The sequence below is a fragment of the Papio anubis genome, chromosome 7, assembly GCF_008728515.1.
Source record: "Papio anubis isolate 15944 chromosome 7, Panubis1.0, whole genome shotgun sequence".
Lineage (NCBI taxonomy): Eukaryota > Metazoa > Chordata > Mammalia > Primates > Cercopithecidae > Papio > Papio anubis.
Window position 1 is genome coordinate 16252715 of NC_044982.1, and position 23247 is coordinate 16275961.

Here is a 23247-nt window from a genome sequence, read left to right on the forward strand (position 1 = left end):
TAGTATCCAGAATAAAGAACTTCTTCAAAGAATATCTGTGATTGGCTAATAAACACATGAAAAGATGTTCAGCATCATTAGTCATTAGGGAAATGGAAATCAAAACTACAGCAAGATAACCCATCACACCCACTAGGATGACTGTAATAAAAAAGATAATATAACAAAAAAGGATATGGAGAAATTGGAATTCTTGTACATTGTTAATGAGAATCTAAATGGTACAGCTACTTTGGAAAATAATCTGGCAGTTGCTCAAAATGTTAAACGTGAGTTACCGTATCACCCAGCAGTTCTGCTCCTAGGTGTCCACTCAGGAGAAGTGAAAATATGTCCATATGAAAACTTGTACAGAAATATTCCGAGTAGTAGTATTCATAATAGCTAAAAAGAAATAATCCAAGTGTTCATCAACTAACGGACAGGTAAAATGTGGTAAATCCATAAAATGGGATATTATCTGACAATAAAAAGGAATGCGGTTAGTGATAGACACTACAGCATGGATGAACCTTGAAAACTTTGTGGAAGGTTACAGAAGACCACATATATTATATGAGCTCATTTATATTAAATGTCCAAAATAGGCAAATCTAGAGCGATAGAAAACAGATTAGTGTTTGGCTAGGGGTGAGGTGGGCGGGGCAGGGAAGCAGGAGGTGGGTGATAGGGATGGACTGCTAATAGCTCTGGGGTTTTGTTTTGGGATGATGAAAATGTTTTAAAGTTCTGGAGATGGCTGCGCAACTCTGTAAATATACTAGAAATCTGTCAAATTGTACATGAATAATGGCTGAAACTTATGGTATGTAAATTATATCTCAATAAAACTGTTCAAAAATGCAGTTTCCCTCTTCTTTTGTATCTTCAACCATTTAACAGGTTCTTCCTCTTCAGGATATGAATATTCGCTGGCCTCCCATCCTAAAACAAAACAGGACAAAATACAAACCCCACTCTGGGCTCCCTTGCTGCTGCCATCCCATGTTTTTTCTTCCCTTCACAGCTAAGACTCCTAAAAGTTAGAAAATAAGTAATTTAGAAATAGTTCACTGTAGAAAAGTAAGAAATTATGGATAAGCAGAAAGAAGAAAATCTTTAGACATTTAATATAATCACCTAGAGATAATCACCACAGTATTAACATTTATATAATTTTACATTAAAAGTTGACATCTTGGGTTTTTATTTCCAAAGAAGAGTACTATTATAAGGAAAGGTTTGTTAAGTTAGTGTACTAAGGTAGAACATGGAATATTTTAAAAAATATCTTAATCTTCTGTAATAATGTTAAGCATGGTGGGCTTTTATGCATGATTTGATTTTGTTTTGTTTTGTTTTGTTTTGTTTTGTTTGAGGTGGAGTCTGACTCTGTCATCCATGCTGGAGTGCAGTAGCGCGATACTGGCTCACTGCAACCTCTGCCTCCTGGGTTCAAGCGATCTCCTGCCTGAGCCTCCCCAGTCGCTGGGTTTACAGGCGTGTGCTACCACCCCTGGCTAATTTTTGTATTTTTACTAGAGATGGTTTTTCGCCATGTTGGCCAGGCTGGTGTCGAACTGCCAGCCTCAGATGATCTGCCCTCCTCAGCTTCCCAAAGTGCTGGGATTACAGGTGTGAGGCACCACGCCCAGCCAGTTTGATTTTTTAACTTTTAGGAATTGTCTGAATCAAATTTGAGGTCATAAAAACCTAATGCATTGGAAGCTTTCACTCTCATTAGACAGTGTGGGTGGATGGAATGCATAATGCCTTGTTGCCTTTTAGCCCATACTTATTACATGGCTTTTGCTTAAGCTGCAACTTGATATCATGGAAGGATTTTGGTCTTGAATATTTTCGGGTGTTTTAAAGCCATGCCCTGTGAAATAAAAATTTCATGGATTCTGTTCAGCTTCTGCGGACTTTGGACTGACTGTTCAAAATTGGCTGACATTGGCTGTGAATTAGGATGTCAGCTGATAAGATGGATAGATCTCCTGCTTTAGAATCATATTGAACTAATTTCATTGATCTTTTCTCCTTTTGCCTGTGCAGAGTTAGACTGGCTGAGCAACCCAAGCTTTTGTGTTGGATCCATAACGTCCCTGAGCCAACAGACTGAAGCAGCCCCAGCCCATGTTTCTGAAGGGTCACCGCTGACAAGGTAGTTTTTGTTTGACAGATGTGTTTTCGTTTTTGTCAGTTTACTATCTATAGCTTAGCTGAAATGATGCTCCTTAGAAAACTCTAATAAAAGAGCTATGTAAAACTCTTACTTAAAGTAATGAGGTGATCTTTGACTATTTTCCCTTACCTCTTGTATTAATTTTTTTTTCTTTGCTTTGCAGTGGCAAGTACGTGACACAGTTAGTGCCTGTAATTAGGCCAAGAGGGAAATGGCATCATTGTGATTCTCAAGTAACTTTACTAGCCTCATTAGTAACCTTTAGAATATCATAATTCAGATTTTTTTTTAGTTGCATTTTCAACCCTTTTGTAAAAATAGAGGGAGCTTGTATAATATAAGATTAAAAATGGCATGAAAACATCAGGGAAAGCAAGATGGCACACATCTCTCCTCAACTGTGAAAGAGTTTTGTTTTAGATCATTGAACTGAGAAATAAGTTCTCTCACAAATATAGACTAGATGATTTCATTAATAGGGTTAATAGGCTATGAAACCCCATACTCTAAATGTGTAAGAAGCCTCTGGAAATTGAGAATAGTTGATGCGTGAGAGGAAGCTGGTAGATATTAGATACTTCAGTAATGAGGAAGAAGAGCTCATTGTCATCTCCGAAAACACGGACCACAATTAAATGTTTTGTTTTTTTCTATTAACGACATGCTGACATAATATGTGGCACTGAAAATAAACCTTTTATAATGATTTTTTTTTTGAAATTTGTTGTTTTTTTTTTTAAATAAAGATGAGGTCTTGCTACGTTGCCCAGGCTTGTCTCAAACTCCCGAGCACCTTCAACAGTCCTCTTGCCTTGGCATCCCAAAGTGCTAGGATTATAGGAGTGAGTCTCCACACCCAGTCAACCTTTAATAATGTCTTAAAAAATACTATATTTGATAAGTGGTAGGTTACTTTCATTTAAAGATGTGTAAGTATGAAAGTATAGGTTTAGAAACTATTAAAATTAGAATTTCTTCACCTGTTTTTATTTTAGGTCCAATTCCTGAGTCTTGCAGGTAAGGTGTAATCCAGGAAGTTACTGTATAATATATGGGCAAATAGTAAATCTGTGTGAACATGTATAGAGTTCCCTCTTAAATATTTGTTGACTTATTTACATAGTATTATTTTTCCTACATCTTTTTAGAAAGTAATTCTAATGTTGATTTTCCCAAACAGGAGTCCTCTGAAATCAGAGCCTTCGGATGAAAGTGACACTGACAAAAAGCTCAAACAAATAAGCAGAAAAAAGAAGAAAGAGAAAAAGAAAAAAAGGAAGCATCAGCATCATAAGAAAACAAAGAGGAAGCATGGGCAGTCGAGTAGCAGCAGGTCTGAGACAGACACCGATTCTGAAAAGGACAAACCTTCCAGAGGCGTCGTAGGCAGTAAAAGGCAATCTGAGAAACCGAAGTAGGTTGCTGTTCTCAAGCACCTATGATATTTTAAGTCCTGAGTTTTTCTCCCTTAATTGTTGTCACAAATTAGATATTCAAATAACCATGTAGTCACTCAATCAGAAGAGAGCTCTACCATTATATCAGCTTAAAAAAGAGAAGGGAAAAAATTAAGGACACGATTTTATTTGAGAAATGTTATTTAGACATAGTGACGATTGTGTGAGTCTGGTTCAGACAGCAAGTCCTTGGGATTTTCAGAAGATGGCAGATGTGCCGCGGCGGGTCTGTGAGCCAGTGCACCTCACAGATAAGGGATCCCCCTCTGAGGGCCGTGGGTCTCCACGCTCAGGGTAAGGGAAGCATCTCTCTCTGCCTTCATCTATCTTTCATTCAGTCACTGCTATCAACTCCTGTGTGTATACATGATCACACACCCTTTTAAGATTAACATAGCACTTAAATAATTGTTACATTTGTCCTTTTCCTTTTCTCTTTCATATTTGTTTAAGACCACTATGTCGAAGGTGGTGGAAAACAGCTCATGACTACAGTATTTCCATTCCTTGGGGGCTTTATTTCTCCCATATTTTACTCTGCTTTCTTTTTTTTTTTTTTTTTTTGTTGGCGGGGGGACAGGGTTTCACTTCTGTTACCCAGGCTGGAGTGCAGTGACGCGATCTCGGCTCACTGCAACCTCTACCTCCCGGATTCAAGTGATTCTCCTGCCTCAGCCTCCTGAGTAGCTGGGATTACAGGCGTCTGCCACCACGCCTAGCTAATTTTTTGTATTTTTAGTAGAAACAGGGTTTCACCGTGTTGGCCAGGCTGGTCTTGAACTCCTCACCTCAGGTGATCCACCCACCTTGGCCTCCCAAAGTGCTGGGATTACAGGCATGAGCCACTGTGGCCTACTCTGCTTTCTACCTTCAGCATATTGTTCAATTCATTCTGCAGGATGGCCACAGCATAGGTGCTCAATACACCTTTTTCTCTGTGCCTAGTTGAATGTCTTCCTAAGTAGAGGGGTATTTGCCTGTGGGTGGGACAGGTGGTATATGGTAAAACTACCTGAATTATTGCTCATTTAACTTTCTCCTTTTTTTGCTTATATGGTCTAGAAGAGAGAAAACCTAGGTACCTGTCTAGAACATCGCTAAAAAAGAAATAGTGCTGTTGAGATTTTTGCAACTCTTCAGGATTTTTTTTTTCCTTTTTTTAGATAGAGTCTCATTCTGTCACCCAGGCTGGTGTGCAGTGGTATGATCTTGCCTCACTGCAACCTCTGCCTCCCGGGTTCAAGCGATTCTCTTGCCTCACCCTCCCAAGTAACTGGGACTACGGGCACGCACCACCCCACCCAGCTAATTTTTGTATTTTTAGTAGAGATGGGGTTTTGCCGTGTTGGCCAGGCTGGTCTCGAATTCCTGGCCTCAAGCAGTCCACCTGCCGCAGCTTCCCAAAGTGCTGGGATTACAGGCATGAGCCACTGCACCTGGCCTTCAGGAGTTAGTTACTTCCATTGTGTGCTTAGAAGTCCCATTGATGTCAGCGAGGGCTCTGTGTTGGAGCAAGTCTGGAAACTGGCCCTTAATGTTTCCATTCCAAGAGACAGTCACTGCAGGCTTATGGGATCCCTCTGATGACAGATCAGTGTTGGAGAGCTCTACCTGTAACCCAAGCTTGTTTTTTTTTTTTTTTTTTTTTTGAGACAGGGTCTTGCTGTGTCGGCCAGGCTGGAGTGCAGTGGCACGATCTCAACTGACTGCAGTCTCCGCCTCCCGGGCTCAAGCAAGTCTCCTGCCTCGGCCTCCCAAGTAGCTAGGATTACAGGCATGTGCCACCATGCCTGGCTAGTTTTTGTATTTTTAGTAGAGATGGGGTTTCTCCATGTTGACTCGGCTGGTCCCGAACTCCTGACCTCAGGTAATCCGCCTGCCTCTGCCTCCCAAAGTGCTGAGATTACAGCCATGAGCCACCGCGCCTAGCCCCCAAGCTTGCTCTTTAGAGGAAAAAATAAAGCGGTTGAGCAAAAAGGTTCTGAATTTGACTGAATTTTTGAGGGTAGGAATCTGGCCTGTCTTGCTTACCACTATATTCCCACAGCACTTGATGCACAGGGCCCGATAGAGAGTAAGCACTGAATTCGTTTTTGTTACGTGAATGAATGAATATATTATTGGTATCCTTACTTTTTACTGTGTCTTTAAAGCAAGCTACTTTAATTGTTATGTCTTCCCAAAACTCACCTTTTAGCTACTTGTCCTTTTTTATAGCTGGGGACAATGAGTTTTAAAGGATTTCCCGAAACCACACAGAAACTGTCTTTAGAACTTGAAGGATAGTTAATTTCAGCCTATGCTTAATCATGTCAGGGAATCTTTATAGCCTCTTGATAGTTTTATGATCCAGATAGCATTTTTAAGTTTATTGATACTTTGTAGACTATCCTTATTAAGATTGTTCTTGTCCTTCTGTTTTACTGTCTTGTTATTAACTTACGTATTCTCTTCCTGAGAAGGTGACCTGGAAGAATTATTTATTTCCACATAGACAAGGACTGCAATACTAGTGAGTTGTGAGAGTCTTTCTGTGATGTCAGGAAAATGGGTTCATGAGGGTAGCAGACCCTGTGAGACTCTGTTTCAGGGTGATGACAAATGACCTTCCCCAGAGGCCACAGCTACTAACTGACCTTGAGTTTCTGGGATGAGCTTTCCCTTACCTTTAGGTGGAGGCAGCTCCTTCCTTGCACACAGCCCAGACTACCACATCCTGCTTCCTTAGCTCAGTACCACCAAGGGGAGAGGAAAGGACCTGTTGACTCCTCAGGGGTGGTCTGCAGCTGGCCTCTCCTTTTTTTCTCCCAGTTGGCTTTCCATTTCTTTCTTGAATGCATCAATCAGTTTGCAGTAGACTCTCCATCTTTTCATTGCCCCTTATGGCTTTTGTTGACAGAGAGCCCTCTGCAGTTGTTCTGAAGGGAAATGTGTTGAAATCTCCATACATTAACCTGAGGCTCATCATTCAACAACTATTTATTGAGTAGCTAGTGTTCCTGAAATGCCATTCCCTTGTATTCCCTGCCAAGAATAACTAAGAAGCCTCCAGAATCTTTGTTTGTACCTGGGCAGAGCTGAAAAGCAGAGATGGAGCAACAGTTAATGGCTGTTTTGACTACTTTGGCACCTTCTTGTGTCAGCAGCATTATGAACTGATTTTCTTTAGAGGAAGGAGATGTTAGATGCCAGAAAAACCTTCCCTCCCTCTCACTTAACGCCCCAGGAGTGGTTCCTTTTGTATCTGAGCTGAAAGTCTGCCAGCCTACACGTTGGTTCAGAGAGATAGATTAGGGTCTTGTCTTCAGGGGAGCCTCGTGATTCTGCCCTTTATGTACAAGGTCCAGACGTATAAGCAAAACGGCAAACACAGAGTCCAGACCATAAAAATGAGGCTGAGACCAAGCCTAAGTAATGTTGGAGGCTGAACAGTTCAGAGCAATGGCTTTTTTGAGAGGTTTTGAGTTGGAATAAACTATTGAGGCACTTTCAAGTAAGTTAGGTGAAGTTAGGGCAGTGCACTTGAATGTCAGTGGTTGTCACCTTGGGAGGTGTGGGAGTTCCCTCTGCCTAGCCCTGTAAGGTGCCTCAGAGCAGGAATACTTTAAAGACTTTGTTTATAAATATATTTGAAATTCAGGTTACAGTAATCTAAATGAAACATTTTAAAAGAACTCCTGTATACCTATATTCTTCAGGTTAATTTTTGAGATAGGAAGACTTTTGTTGGTAGAGTGTCATTTAGTGGTGACAGGTTTTGCTTTATTTTTTAAAACTCTTTGCCCAGAGTGAGAGTCCTCTTCCATCTCTGTGGCACATGTACATTTTATGTACTTGGGCGTGTTTGATGCTATGTGGAGTTTGAAGTGTTTAACTCTCATATTGCTGAAAATGCCAACTGTGTCACTGGAAGATTTTTAAAGTGCTTCTCCCTTCTTCTTCCTTTGTCTCACAGTCAAGGAAATAATGCTGCAGCTGATACTGGACATCGCTTTGTTTGGCTTGAGGACATTCAGGCTGTGACGGGAGAAACCTTCAGAACAGATAAGAAACCAGATCCTGCGAACTGGGAGTACAAGTCTCTCTACAGAGGGGATATAGCAAGGTAGCCACCTTGTTTTGCCCCAGTTTTCGCTGTAGGAAAGTAACTTTTTTCTCCTCGGAACTCTCTTGGCACTGTCTGTCTGCCTGTTTCTGTCTTTCATCAGTTCTGTTGGGTTTTATTTATTGCATTGTTCAGGCACGTGTCTTATCTCATATTCTAAAATGAAAGCTTAATGCTTGAATTCAAGTCAGATTAATCTTGTTTATTCCTGGTGCTTGCCATAGTGCCTGGCACAGTAGACGTTCAATAAGTATTTGTTGAATAAGTGAATCCAAAAGTACCTTGTAATAATTAATTGTGACAGATATCTGGTAACCATTTGGTCTAACCTATATGCCATTTTTTAAAGTGGCAAAGCTTTTATTTATCCACCCCCAACTTCTGTCATTTACAAAATGACATTTAGTGGTAAGGACTTTCTCAAAATGTTTCTAGCATATACCATCAGATAATCATAAAAATCATAAGAAAAAATCATAAAAAATAGGTGATACTTGCTTTAGTAATAGAGTTTGAACTTTTCCCCTCTAATCTGGCAATCAAAAATATTTGAGTACTTACTAAACCCTTTAGACCAAACTTGTCCAACCCAAATTTGTAAACTTTCTTAAAACATTATGACATTTTTTTGTGATTTTTTTTTTTTTAAACTCATCAGCTATTATTAGTGTTAGTGTATTTTATGTGTGGCCCAAGACAATTCTTCATCCCATGGGGCCCAGGGAAACCAAAAGATTGGGTACGGTATTAGTCCATTTTCGTACTGTTGTGAAGAAATACCCGAGACTAGGTAAATTATAAAGAAAAAGAGTTATAATGGACTCACAGTTCTACATGGCTGGGGAGACTTCACAATCATGGCAGAAGGTGAAAAAGGAGCAAAGGCACGTCTTACATGGTGGCTGCTCTTTATAAAACCAGGAGAATTGCCCTTTATAAAACCATCAGCTCTCGTGACACTCACTATCACAAGAATGGCACAGGAAAGACCTGCCCCATGATTCAATTACCTCCCACCAGGCCCCTCCCACGATGTGGGGATTATGGGAGCTACAGTTCAAGATGAGATTTGGGTGGGGACACAGCCAAACCGTATCTGATACCCCTGCTTTAGACATTTAGTACTTTGTGAGAAATCGTGAGGAACATAAAGAACAGTAACACACAATCTGTTCCCAAACAGTTTACAGATAATGAGAATTGAAGACAGAGAATCATCAGTTTTAGAATACAAAGACAAGAGGAGATCTTGAAGATCATTATTCTTTATAGACTAATGACTTTGTGAAATAAATTTCCATTTCCATTATTTTGCTGTGTCTCCAACTTTTAATCCTGTTGTCACTTACCTGACATTATACCTCACCATGTAAGCAATTCCAACTAAAATTTCCTTCCTGATGAGTTGTTTTATTCAGTACATATTTAATCTACCTACTGTCAGTAGAAACTTTATGGTTGAGCATAAATGACTATTATATTTTCAATGTATTCATGTATTTTTGAGTTATCTTAATGCTCCTTGAGGTATTACTTGGTTTTCTGTGCCACCAAAGGCACACCCAGATGTGGTAGATTCCCAAGAAAAGATGGGCAGTTGGGCCAGGCATGGTAGCTCATGCCTGTCATCCCAGCACTTTGGGAGGCCGAGGTGGGTGGATCACTTGAGGTCAGGAGTTCTAGACCAGCCTGGCCAACATGGTGAAACCCCATCTTCACTAAAAATACAAAAATTAGCTGGGCATGTTGTCGCATGCCTGTAATCCCAGCTACTGGGGGAGCTGAGGCAGGACAATCGCTTGAACCTGGGAGATGGAGGTTGCAGTGAGCCGAGATTGTGCTACTGCACTCCAGCCTGGGTGACAGAGTAAGACTCCATCTCAAAAAAAAAAAAAAGATGGGCAGTCAACAAACAGAGGTTGGACATGAGATAGTGGCCATGGTGCTGTGGCCATGGTGGTGTTTCACTTAAGTCAGCCTGTCTGATCCTCACAGCTGCTTGTGAGGAGGAGGAGGAGAACCCTGTTCATTTCACAAATGAGGAAAAGGAATTGCGGAGAGGTTAAGTAACTGCACAAGATCATGCAGCCAGGCAGCCGCAGGGTTGGGATTTGAACCCTCATGTCTCTGACTTCACATTTCAAATGTTCTTTCACTGCCCATGCAGAAAGATGAGACAGGGTGTGTGGTTTTCTAGATTTGGAAACAGAGGACTCTGGTTCTCATTCTGACTTTGCCATTTACTAGCAATATAGTTCCAGGCAAGTCATCCGACCTGTCTGAGGCTCTGTTGCTTCATTTGTAAATTGGAAATTGCAACTTCTGCCATGGCTTGTGCTCAAATATCAGAATATTTGATATGGAATTGGAAATTGGTATGCAAACATAAAGGGTTAGTATTTATTAATAGATGAAAAGAGGAGAACGTACTAACAAAGAGTGGCTCTTAAGCTTCTGCTAATGAATAGCACAGACTTAGGAAGAAAGTAATTGGAAACAGCCTTATTAATCTAAACCTCAAGGATGCCACTGCTAAAGGGCTTAGGGCATTGTGATTTCCTAGCCATTTGGTAAAGTTTACACAAGACACATCTTGCCTGGATTAGTAGCTGGATTAGTAACTGTTAGTGTCCCGTTCTGAGAAGATATTGATACTATGGCCGTCTGAGCTGGTCAGAAGACAGTGAGAATACTGTCAGTGAGCAATGGGCTTCATGCCTCAAGTGCATAGAAGTCAATACTATGGCACCAGCTTTTGAGAGAAGCAGCAGCTTTATTGCAAGGTCAACAGGAGGCAGCACTTGAATCTGTCTCCCCCAAATGGGGTCTGTGTTTTAGAGGAAGAGAGTAACTGTGAGGGAGATAGGAAACTGCATTGAGGCGTGATTTGATTGGGTTATGGAGACAGACAGTGTAGGGTTCTTGTCTCTTTTTTTTTTTTTTCTATTGAGACGGAGTCTCGCTCTGTCGCCCAGGCTGGAGTGCAGTGACGTGATCTTGACTCACTGCAACCTCCGCCTCCTGGGTTCAAATGATTCTCTGCCTCAGTCTCCTAAGTAACTGGGACTACAGGCATGTGCTACCATGCCCGACTAATTTTTTTTTTCCATATGCCACTAAAATTTGCCCAAGTTTATTCAACCTGCATTCATTTTGATTGCCTGGAGCTTTGGATTTAATTCTTCCATCCCACTTTGTATCTTTCATTTGCTTCACTCTCTCTAGCTTTTATTCTTTCTTTCTCTTTTCCATTGGGCCAGTGCACCTGACCCAACTCACATGCATGGACTCTGGGAAGGTAAATGCCTGGCTGATTTTTTGTATTTGTGTATTTTTAGTAGAGATGGGCTTTCACCATGTTAGCCAGGATGGTCTCAGTCTCCTGACCTCGTGATCCACCCACCTCAGCCTCACAAAGTGCTGAGATTACAGGCGTGAGCCACTGTGCCTGGCCTGTGGGTTCTTGGCTCTTAAGTTCATGTGGCAGCAACTCCCCTCACTTCTTAATTTGGTCCGTGCTCCTTGGTTCAGGTACCTTGGTTCCCTATGTGGTTAATTAACATTTTTGATCCCTGGCTTTGGGGTCACCAATTGAGCACACTTGATTCACCTGCACGAGCTTGTGACTGGCGAGCTGTGGGTCCATGCAACTGAAAAACAACTCATCGTTCTGTTATTGACAAAGTTGAAGTAGTTTGAACTGGTTCTGCAGTTAACAATTTTGTGTTGGGTACTGAATTTTCACACTTTAGGGGGAACACTGACACACTGAGAGCATTGAAATGAAGATGAACACTTAAAATTTGACTAGCACTGTCATGTAAGGACTAGATGGGCATTTAGCCTAGGCAGAGATATGATCATTGTTTTTTTTTTTCTTTTTTTCCCCCATCCCACCCCCGATCATTGTCTTTTAAGCTTGGTTGGACTGCCCTTTGGAGGCTGGATTGACAATGTTTTGTGTGGCTTGTGAAGTTAGAACCAGTACTAATGAGTGGAAGTTCCAGGAGGTCAGATTTGACTCCGTATAGAGTAGCACATCCTCTACTCCTATGAGCATCCCGCTGTGACACTGTGTACGGGAGGATTGTGGTGAGCAGGGGTTAGGTGCTAAAGTTAGTGTATAACTTGAGAAAATTGGAGTCAAACTATATTTGGAAAATTCCTTAAGACTAATATACTGTCTGATAGTGAAGTTCAGCTCAGTCCGTTTTTTCTCCGTTTTTGGAATAGACTGTTATTTCTTTGGCTATACACCAGATAAAATAGTTGGCTTATGTTTAGGAGCCAACTTTGATAAAATAATAGTTTAAACTTATCTAACCCTTACTGTATGGCAGACAGTCTTCTAAGGACTTTACATGTATAAAGATTTTTGGCCAAGTGCAGTGACCCACACTTGTAGTGCCAGCACTTTGGGAGGTCAAGACAGGAGGATTGCTTCAGGCTGGGGGTTCAAGACAAGGCTTAACAACATAGTGAGGCTGTGTCTCTACAAAAAATTTAAAAATTAGCTGAGTGTGGTGGTGTGTGCCTGTAGTCCAGCTATTCAGGAGGCTGAAGCGGGAGGACTGCTGAAGGAGTTTGAGGCTGCAGTGAGCTATATTGCATCACTGCACTCCAGCCTGGGCAACAGAGGGAAACACTACAAAATTTTTTGTAGACTGGTGCAGTGGCTCACACCTGTAATCCCTGTATTTTTAGTAGAGATGGGGTTTCACCATGTTAGCCAGGATGGTCTCAATCTCCTGACCTCGTGATCCGCCTACCTTGGCCTCCCAAAGTGCTGAGGTGGGCAGATCGCTTGAGGTCAGGAGTTCAAGACAGCCCGGCTAAATTTTGTATTTTTAGTAGAGATGGGGTTTTACCATGTTGGCCTTCATTGATCCACCCACCTCGGCCTCCCAAAGTTCTGGGATTACAGGTGTGAGCTACCACGCCTGGCCGTTAGTTGATTATTTGATAAGGATTTTATAGGAAAAGTGCCTTCATTTGGGGGAACTTTGTGTTAAATTACAGCCTAGGTCCTGTATAATTATTAAGATCTTATGCTAACTGATAAATTAGATACAACCTAAATGTCTAACAATTGGGAAATGGTTAAATAAATTATGGCACATTCATACAATGGAACAGTTTGAAGTCAATAAAAATTATATTTTCTAAGATTAATGGTATGGGGAGATGCTTAAAAGCAGGAAGGAAGGCCTGAAACTATGTGATACCAACTATTTTTAAAAAGGATGTATGTGCACACATATAAATACATACCGAAACATATATAGTGTCTGAAAGTAGATAATAATACAGGCCAGTAACATTTTTCCCCTTCCCTTATCATTTCCATCTAATTTGTTATAAAAATGCAGCTGTTAGTTTAAAGTCAGGAAACAGTAAACATTTTTCAAGAGATTATACGAATATCTAAAATACTGTATATTTTTTGTGAGACTAATGAGGAATCAATACTATTAAAAGAGGATTAAGGAGAACAAAACTAGCTTTTTGACTTTGTTCCTTAGGGAATAGTAGCCTTGTTTAGAACTACAGTAGTGCCATATATATATATATATATATATATGTTTTTTTTTGGACTGAGTCTCACTCTGTTGCCAGGCTGGAGTGCAGTGGCTTGATCCGGCTTGCTGCGAACCTCCACCTCCTGGGTTCAAAGCGATTCTCCTGCCTCAGCCTCCCAAGTAGCTGGGATTATAATTAAGTATGCCACCCATTGATTAATTTAGTATGTTAAAATTAGAGATGGGGTTTCATCATGTTAGCCAGACTGATCTCAAACTCTGACCTCTGGTAATCCGCCCACCTCGGCCTCCCAAAGTACCGGGATTACAGACGTGAGCCACCACGCCCGGCCTACATTAGTGCTATTTTATCTCATTACACCTTTGTTAAGGTTGTTTTTGACTCAAAAATGTAATGGCAAGAAATTATCATGAGATAGTCTAGAAAGAATTGGGAGGGAGGCTAGATAAAAGGTTTGAGAGAGAATGTTTATGTCTGTGTGAGAAAATAGTCCCCTGCCGTGAAATTTGCTGTGTTTGGTCAGTGAGGAGGGCAAAGGCGCTTAGAGAGGGGACCTGTTGACGGTGGAGAAGCCACAGAGGTGAGGGAGAGAGCCCGGCCCTGAACCAAGGTGAAGTGGAGCGGAGCTTCCTGGGAGCTGATAGAAGATAAAGGCAGTTCTCCCTTGCCTTTTTCTCCCCACAGCATTTCCAATTTTATTAGGAAAAAGTTATATAGCAAAAGTTGAAAGATTTTTACAGCAAATGTTCATATAACTGCCACCTACATCTACCATTAACTTTGTATTGTACTTGCTTTGCCATATCTGTCCATCCATCAGCCCATCCTATTTCTTTGATGCATTTCAAAGTAAACTGCAGATCAATAAACAACCCCCTATATACTTGAGCATGTGTATTATTAACTAGAGGTCAAGAGTCAATATTTATTTAGTTTTATTACTTTAATCGAAAATTTACATGCAATGTAATGCACAAAGCTTCATTCTCTTGAGTTTCGGGAAATGTATACACGCCTGTATAACCCGAACCTTTATTAAAATGTGAAATATTACTATGACCCCCAAAAGTTTCCTCGTGTTCTTTTCTGGTCAGTTTGCACCCCATTCTCCCAGAGGCAATCACTGTTCTCATTTGTTTCCACCATCAATTCATTTTACCTGTTCTAGAATGTCATGTAGGTGGAATTATGCAGTGTGTACTCTTCTGTATCTGGCTGCTTTCACTCAGCGTAATGTTTTTGAGATCATCCGTCCATAAGGCACTTACCAGTAGCTCCTTTTTACTGCTGGTAGTATTCCATTGTATGGCTGTACCTTCGTTTACTTATCCATCTTCTATTGATGGACACGTGGACTCTTTCAGTGTTTGGCTGTTAGGAATAAAGCTGTCGAGAACATTTGTGCTCACGTCTTTGTGTAGACATATGCTTTCCTTTTTCTTGGGTAAATATGTAGGAATAGAATTGCTGGGTCATAGGTTAGGTCTGTGTTGAGTTTTTTAAGAAATAGCCAGATCTTTTCCCAAAGTGATTATACCAGGTTACATTCCCGCTGACAGCGGATGAGAGTCCTGGTTCCTCCACAGGTTGCTCACCAACATTTGGTGTTGTCAGCCTTTTAAATATTAATTTAAAACTGTTCTAGATGGTGTGTAGGGTACCTCATTGTGGTTTTAATTTGCATGTCCTTGTTGACTAATGATGTTGAGTATTTTTTTTTATGTGCTTATTGGTTATTCATGTCTTCTTTTGTGGAATTTCAGTTCAGATCTTTTGCCCATTTTTAAAATTGAATTGTTTGCTAACATACATACAGAAGAATGTACAATTTTCCTTAGCTTTTGCCTGTGCAAATATTCAGTAGTCATGTGTTTGTTAACTCTGGGGACGCCTACACGTTCCATAAAAGCGTTTTAGAACCCAACCTCTTTTCCTCTAGAGTAGAAAATAACTAAATGTAATTTCATTTGACATACTTTGTTTCAGGATTAAAAAAAGAATCTTAGGCCTATATGTTACCTTCTTAAGTAGGGACACAGGAAAATATTGAGAAAACAGGACTGGTCTAGGAGACAGATGATCCAGGTTCCCAGGCCTCAGTGTCCTTATTTAGGAACAGTTAAGAGAGGGGATGATAATTTTTGCCTTGCCTGTCACATATGGCTGTGATGATCAAATGACATAATGTGTGTGACAGTTCTTTACAAGGCTCCAGGAAAATAGAAATTACTAAGATCTAGAAGACAGGCATGATCTGAAATTCATGAGATGTTAACAAAGAGTTGAAGTGTTATAGGAGGAAGTCAAGCCAGGCAGAAAAAAAGTTAATTGCTAGTCCTTGTGTATCTCCAGATAGAAACAATCTGAAGGTAAGGTGAATTTGGATCTATGCAGCGAACCTGCGTAACAAGAGTTGAGGTCTAATGCGCCTTCAGTCATTCAGAGGTAGTACACATATTCCCTCAGTAACTTTTTTTCTTTTTCTAATATCAGATACAAGAGGAAAGGAGACTCCTGCCTTGGCATTAACCCTAAGAAGCAGTGCATATCTTGGGAAGGGACTTCCACAGAGAAGAAGCATTCACGCAAGCAGGTTGAACGCTATTTTACTAAGAAGAGTGTGGGATTAATGAACATTGACGGAGCTGCCATCAGCAGTAAAACTGAACCTCCCTCATCTGAGCCCATCTCCTTTATACCAGTGAAGGACTTGGAAGATGCGGCTCCTGTTACAACCTGGTTGAATCCTCTGGGGATTTATGATCAGTCAACCACACAGTGGCTACAAGGACAGGGTCCTCCAGAGCAAGAATCAAAGCAGCCAGACACACAGCCAGACAGCGAGAGTGCGGCTCTCAAGGCCAAGGTGGAGGAGTTTAACAGGAGGGTGCGGGAGAATCCTCGGGATACGCAGCTGTGGATGGCTTTCGTTGATTTTCAGGTATGTGTTGCCATCCCAGTTCTCTTACCTTAGAAGGACATTCCTGATTTTGGGCAAACTGATGGACTCTGCAACAATTTTTGAGCTAATGAGGAAATTTGACACTGGGCATACAAAGATTATTAGAGGCTTTGCCCTGAGCTCGCTCAGAGTCCAGTGAGGAGAGTGGACATGTGAAGAATACGTGCAACCCTGGGGTAGTAAATGCTGTAATGTGTAACTTGGGAGTGGAGTGAGGGGATGATTTGCATTGAGGGAGGAGAAAGAGCTACCAAGAAGGAGAAGGTAAAGTTCAACAACACAATCTTGAAAGAAGAAGGAATGTTCACCAGATAGGGAAAGGCATTCCTGAAGTACAAACAGAAGAGGCAGAGCTCACAGAGTTGTGAAAGAGAGAGGGCTGCTCAGTGTATTACCCAGTAAGAGCCATGCATTCCCTTTCGAAAACTTGTGGGTTTGTCTGAGTCTCTCATTTTGAACCACTCATACAATTACCATATTTTGTGCCACATTTGGCCCTTTTATTGGTAAGGTCTGCTCTTCAGAAAAGACTTTCAAGGCATTGTATGCCAGTCATTGATACAGAAATCAAAGCCTAAAATGGCAGAGAATGGACAGTTAAGTGAGAAACACAAGATCAGACATACCAGGTGACACAAGCACCTTAGGATCCAAGTGTTCTTTAAAAGAAATTGTGGCGAACCGGTGGTTTAAGAAAGTCCCTAGGGGGTGGTAAGAAAATCACTAAGCTTTGTTGAAACTCTGAGGATCCCCCAGGTCCATTTGCATTTGTCAATTGGTGTTTTTGTTGTTGAGGACGAGGTCATGAAAAGTCCTGGCCTGTATGCCATCGAGGAAGGAGAGCAGGAAAAGCGAAAGAGGTCCCTGAAGCTCATTCTGGAGAAGAAGCTGGCCATTCTGGAGCGGGCCATTGAGAGCAACCAGAGCAGTGTGGATCTGAAACTGGCCAAGCTGAAGCTCTGCACAGAGTTCTGGGAGCCCTCCACTCTGGTCAAAGAGTGGCAGAAACTGATATTTTTGCATCCCAATAATACAGCCCTTTGGCAGAAATACCTTTTATTTTGCCAGAGCCAGTTTAGTACCTTTTCGATATCAAAAATTCACAGTCTTTATGGAAAATGCTTGAGCACTTTGTCTGCTGTTAAGGACGGCAGCATCTTATCTCACCCTGCGTTGCCTGGCACGGAAGAGGCCATGTTTGGTAAGGAGATAACCAGATCCAGTTACGTGGGAGGAGTTAGACTTTCTTTTGGCTTTACTTGAAAATGAAGATCTATTTTTGATTTATTCTAGAAAAAGTCTGAATTGTTTGATAGAACTGATTTTTTTAAAAAGTATTACGACTCTTTTTGATAACAAATTTGCCCCCAGCTCCCAGGGCAGGTGGGGCCAGTAGAGCCAGTAGAGTTAAGATATCACTGGACAAGGTTCTGCTGATTAGCCAAGTAAACAGGCAAATCTCTTAACTGCTTTGGCAGTCGATGGCCTTATCTGTTGAGATGCGTGTGCCTGTCTCACCCAATTATAGGGTCCCAGGCAGTGATGTCTGTGAGATGCCCTGACTGGGAACCACTGCATAAATAGAAGTTTTGGGCATTATTATGCTGCTAACATTTTTGGTCTGTCCTGAAGGAGCCTGGGATATAAATTTTGACAGCATTGAGATGTTGGAGGCTGCATGTTTTGCCGAGCCAGAGAGTATCACTCCTGACCTTGAATCCTGAAGGCTTTGCCCTTCACTGGCTCTGGTGTGTCCTTGGGCAGGTCCTCTTTGAGCCCCAGTTTCTCCATCAGCAACAATACTATAAACCTGCTTTACAGGACTGTGGTGCACAGTAAGCGAGATAATCTGTGGCAAGTCTAGCTCAATGTCCAGCATTTATTTGATCACAACCCCTGTTATTGAGTATTGATTACTATTGGCATCTAAAGATAGAAATACATTGCTCTCAAAATAATAAGCATTTATCACACTGACACAGAGTCTTGACTTTGTTACTGTTTGTGATCTACTCAAATAGTTTAGTGTTACTTAGTAGCTGGAATTGTACCACAAGTAAGATGAACTGGAATATTCAGACATGGAAACTTGATTTTTTTATAGCCGACTCTGAACATAGGATGAAAGTTGGCTGGCGAATAATGCCATCTAGTGATCAATTGAATACAGCTCTTTGCTTCCTGATAAAAATCTGCTACGCCATCCTGTTTCTACCATTTTTCTTGTAATAATGAGCTCTGATTATTTGATAGCATTCAGACCAACCTCTTGACTTATTTTTATGTACTATATATAGTTTTTATTGTTAATATTTGTGTTCTGTGGTTTCATACAAAAATTAGAACAAACATACTTGGTTTATAATACTGTGTGAGACGCTTTAAATCAGGATACGTATCACAGCTTTGTAAATTAACGGTGATTGCAGGTAAAAGATGTTCTCAGTGTGTTAATTGCCTGTTTTGAGAAGTACATTCTTTCCCTTTACTGGTATCAACCTGGCTTCTTCCCCTTTGCCCTCTGTTCGCAGCACTCTTCCTTCAGCAGTGCCACTTTCTGCGGCAGGCCGGCCACTCTGAGAAGGCCGTCTCATTGTTCCAGGCCATGGTGGACTTCACCTTCTTTAAACCTGACAGCGTGAAAGATCTGCCTACCAAAGGACAGGTACCCAGCTCTGCTCGCCTCATCTTTTCTTTCTGGCTCTTTGGAGGGAGGGAGAGGGGGAAGGTGTGGATAATGAGAGGTGGTGTGGATAATGAGAGGTGGTGTGGTAGTGTTTTTAAAATATCATATCCTCCTTTATATCAGTCTGCTGAGGAGGACTTCTCAGAAATAGTCCAGTGATCTGAGGAAAGTTTTGTAATGAAAGTGGTGAGATACGGATAGGTAAAGACGCTTCCCCTCCTTCACAACATAAAGGCTGTCTGAGGACCCACCCTCTCATCCTGCCTGCCTTCTTTCCTTTTCCTTTTCTTTTCCCTCCCTCCTTCCTCTCCTTCCTCCTCTTCTCCCTCCTCCCTGCTCCCCCTCCCCTCCCTTCCCCCTCCTCTCCCCCTTCCTCTCCCCTCCCCTCCCCCCTCCTCCCCTCCCCTCCTTTCCTCCCCTCTTCCCCTCCCCTCCTCCCCTCCCCTCCCCCCTCCCCTCCTCACCCCACTCCCCCCTTTCCCCTCTCCACTCCATCGCCTTTCCACCTTTGTTTCAATACTGGTTAACTCCCCCAGTCAGGGAATAAGTTGTCATGCCATTTTAAACTTTGTATTACTGTCTTCCATCCGTATGCATTCTAGTTTGGGTCTTGTGTCACTTCCCCAGTTAACCTTCTAATTACCCACAATCTTCGGTAGCGTTGCAAATGAAATTACACAAAGGCACCTTGTCAACAGTGAATCTTACTGGGGAAGGGTTAATCCTTTAGATGACAAGCGAGCATTGCCAGTGTTTGAGATAAGTGAAGATAAGTGAAGAAATAAAGAATTTTTATAGAGCTATGCATATAAGAAAACATATCTTTTCCCTTTTTGCACTAAAGAAAACTCAGTTTTCTACTCTGTAAAGATGTCTAGTGGAAGATAAATAGAATATATGAGTTTATGGTGAACATTCAAAAGTGTTTCTTGAGAGGCCAAGGTCTCCATCATGTGGGAATTTCATGAATTGCCAGTAAAGACCATTTTTATCATGATGCTACCTCTAGAAAAAATGGGATTAAAGAATTATACCAGTTAAATTACTCTAATCGATCATTAGTAAGCCATATAACAGAGTGATTTTAAGACATGCTGTGAGATTTTAAGAATAGCCTGTACTACAGAATTCTCAGCTGACTCTAAGGAGGCTTGTAGGTCAGGATCAGAATTTCTCTCACCCCCTCCCCTGCCCCTTTCCTAAGACCCACCGTGATAAGAACAGAGTGATGGGTGGAGGGTTCTGCCTACGAATGTGACCCATCAAAGATCCACGTGCTTGAGGTTTTAAACACGAACAGCACTTGTAATTCCAAAGTATTTACATGACAGATTTGGAATATAGTTTCTTACTTAATATTCCGTATTGCTTTTTTGACTGAGAGACATTGTTACCATAAACACAGTAGCATGCTTTGACACAGGCAGGTCTGATATTACTGGTCTGTGTTTCTGTGGAATAAACAAATAGATTATACTCATTTATCACACTATTTTTTAAAAAAAATCCTTTCTTGAGTAAACTTTCTTTCTTCACTCTTACAAGAACCAGACCTCTAAAGAGGGAGCGTCATCTTCCTGGTTCCCCTTCCTGAGGATGACTGACGTGTCAGGACATTTGCCCTGCCCTGACATGACTCTCCTGGACGCCATACTCTTCCAGGCATGCATGGCACTGCCCAGGGCTCAGGCTGGAGAATCCTGTGGCTCCTGGCCCATGCTGTGTCCACTGGAAGCCTGCTTGTCCTCTTCAAAAGGTTTCTTAGGAAAGCTTTTATTGAGTAGGTTATTGGCTCACTTTTACAGTCCTGTTTCGAGTCAGTAACATGATCACGTTTCTGTTCATTGCTGTGTTCACATTCTGTTCCATGGGGAAAGATTTATTGCCAGGGAGCTGCTTACCACACACTGCAGACCTAATGCCCCAATGAATGAGGGAGGCGCTAATGGGGCCAGGCTTTAAAATGCAGATCTTAGGCTGGGTGCGGTGGCTTATGCCTGTAATCCCAGCACTTTGGGAGGCTGAGGTGAGCAGATCACCTGAGATCGGGAGTTGGAGACCAGCCTGACCAACATGGAGAAACCCTGTCTCTACTAAAAAAATACAAAATTAGCTGGGCATGGTGACTCATGCCTGTAATCCCAGCTACTCGGGAGGCTGAGGTAGGAGAATCGCTTGAGCCCGGGAGGCGGAGGTTGCAGTGAGCCAAGATCACGCCACTGCACTCCAGCCTGGGCAACAAGAGTGAAACTTGTCTCACAAAAAAAAAAAAAAAAGCAGACCTTTTTACTCCCTGGTTGCCTACCTTGTTCAGATCTGTGCCAACAAGCGTTTACTGAGTCCCTGCTAGGCAGTGAGTATTGTGCCAGGTGTTAGGAATATATAGTTACTTAAGATATGGTTGTGCTCAGGAGCTCATGATCTTTCTTGTTGGAGCCTTCCTCTCAAAATACCTTGAAAGCGGCATGACTTTAGGAATTAGCTTGGGGGTCCAGTGGCACTAGGTGAACTGGCAGTGCCACTGTCCCTGGTTAGACTGGCCTGGCAGGATGAGAACTAGGAAACCACTCCCTTCCTACCCAGCTGGAGACCCTTCTTGCTGAACCTCAGCTAGTCTTTTTGTAACCTAATCTCGGGAGTGACCTTCCATCACTTTTGCCATATTGTGTGTGTTAGAATCACTAGGTCCAGCTCACATACGAGTGTGAAAACCACGAGGCAGGGGTAGTGTCATGGGGGCTATCTTGGAAGCTGCCTGCCACACTAGATAGTTCTTTTTTCTATCTTGGGGTGTGTAGCATGTATCTACTTCAAAGACTGATGGCAAACATGATTTCAAGGATTGTAAGCTTCTCTTATGTCCACCAGCACGGATTTTGCCCACTGACTCAGCAGTTTTGTACAAGTGAGGTCTAACATCCATTCTAAAATCTGAACAGGTGGAATTCTTTGAGCCCTTTTGGGACAGTGGAGAGCCCCGGGCTGGGGAGAAAGGAGCCCGAGGCTGGAAGGCATGGATGCACCAGCAGGAACGAGGTGGCTGGGTGGTCATCAACCCAGGTAAGTCCCTCTCAGTGAAGACGTGTACATTTTTTTCTTCTGGAATTTGTTTTTATGTCCTCTTGATTATTTGTTTATCTGCTTAAGCTATCAGTAGCTTCAGAACATTGCACAAACATCAAAATGTCAAAAATGTTAAGTGGATGTCATGGGTTCCCCTGAGAAGTTTTAAAGCAGTTGGCTTACTCCTTCAGTACAGGATGCTTTGAGGATTTGAAAGTTTCTGTAATTTTCCTTTTTCCTTTTAAAGGTTGCAACTGAAGAAGGAATCTTGTTAATAACTGCCCCAATCCCCATTCTTTTTTTTTTTTTTTTTTGAGACAGTGTCTCGCTCTGTCACCCAGGCTGGAGTGCAGTGGCACGATCTTGGCTCACTGCAGCCTCTGCCTCCTGGGTTCAAGCAGTTCTCATGCGTCAGACTCCTGAGTAGCCGGGATTCCAGGCACCTGCCACCACGCCCAGCTAATTTTTGTATTTTTGGTAGAGATACGGTCTCCATGTTGGCCAGGCTGGTCTCTCTGGTCTCAAACACCTGACCTCCAGTGATCTGCCCACCTTGGCCTCCCAAAGTGCTAGGATTACAGATGTGAGCCACCACGCCCAACCCCATTCTTTTTTAGTGTGTATTTCAGACAGTCTTTTTGTTATCCTGTCAATGTACAGACCAACAGATACTTTGAAAAATACCTTTTTAGGACTACTGTAAAGTAATTATTACCTAGCATTTACATAACTGTCATTCTAAATGACCCCAAAATACTTTCCAGATTTATACTCTAACACAGAGCTGCCCAGTATAAATATAATGTGAGCCTCTTGTATAATTTCAGATTTTCTAGTGGCCACATTAAAAAAGTAAAAAGGAACAGATGATGTTAATTTTGATAGTGTATTTTACTTAACCTAGTATATCAAAACATTTCAGCATGTAATCAATATTTTAAAATTATTAACCAGAGATTCAGATGCCAATTGCATGCTTTAAAAGGAAAAAAAATTATTAACTAGGTATTTTGCATTCTCTTTTTAGTACTCTTTGAAATCTGGTGTGTATTTTACACTTTTAGCAAATCTCAGTGCAGACTAGCTACTTTTTTTTTTTTCTGAGACAGAGTCTTGGTCTGTCGCCCAGGCTGGAATGTAGTGGGTCGATCTTGGCTCACTGCAACCTCTGCCTCCCAGGTTCAAGGGATTCTTGTGCCTCAGCTTCCCAAGTAGCTGGGATTACAGGCATGCACCACCACGCCCACCTAATTTTGTATTTTTAGT

The 23247-nt window shown here is 41.8% G+C and overlaps 1 protein-coding gene across 5 annotated transcripts in view; it reads left to right on the forward strand.

The window, feature by feature from the left end:
- NRDE2 (NRDE-2, necessary for RNA interference, domain containing) overlaps positions 1-23247 on the forward strand; it is a 52325-nt gene that overhangs the window by 11628 nt on the left and 17450 nt on the right. For 3 of the 5 annotated variants that reach the window (XM_003902154.3, XM_009212127.4, XM_031667914.1), the window contains exons 2-8: positions 2038-2146; positions 3348-3581; positions 7580-7729; positions 15764-16211; positions 17028-17433; positions 18764-18897; positions 21858-21978. In XM_003902154.3, coding sequence (XP_003902203.2) covers positions 2038-2146; positions 3348-3581; positions 7580-7729; positions 15764-16211; positions 17028-17433; positions 18764-18897; positions 21858-21978 — 1602 coding nt within the window. The other 2 variants (XM_031667913.1, XM_031667915.1) reach the window with 2 other exon arrangements.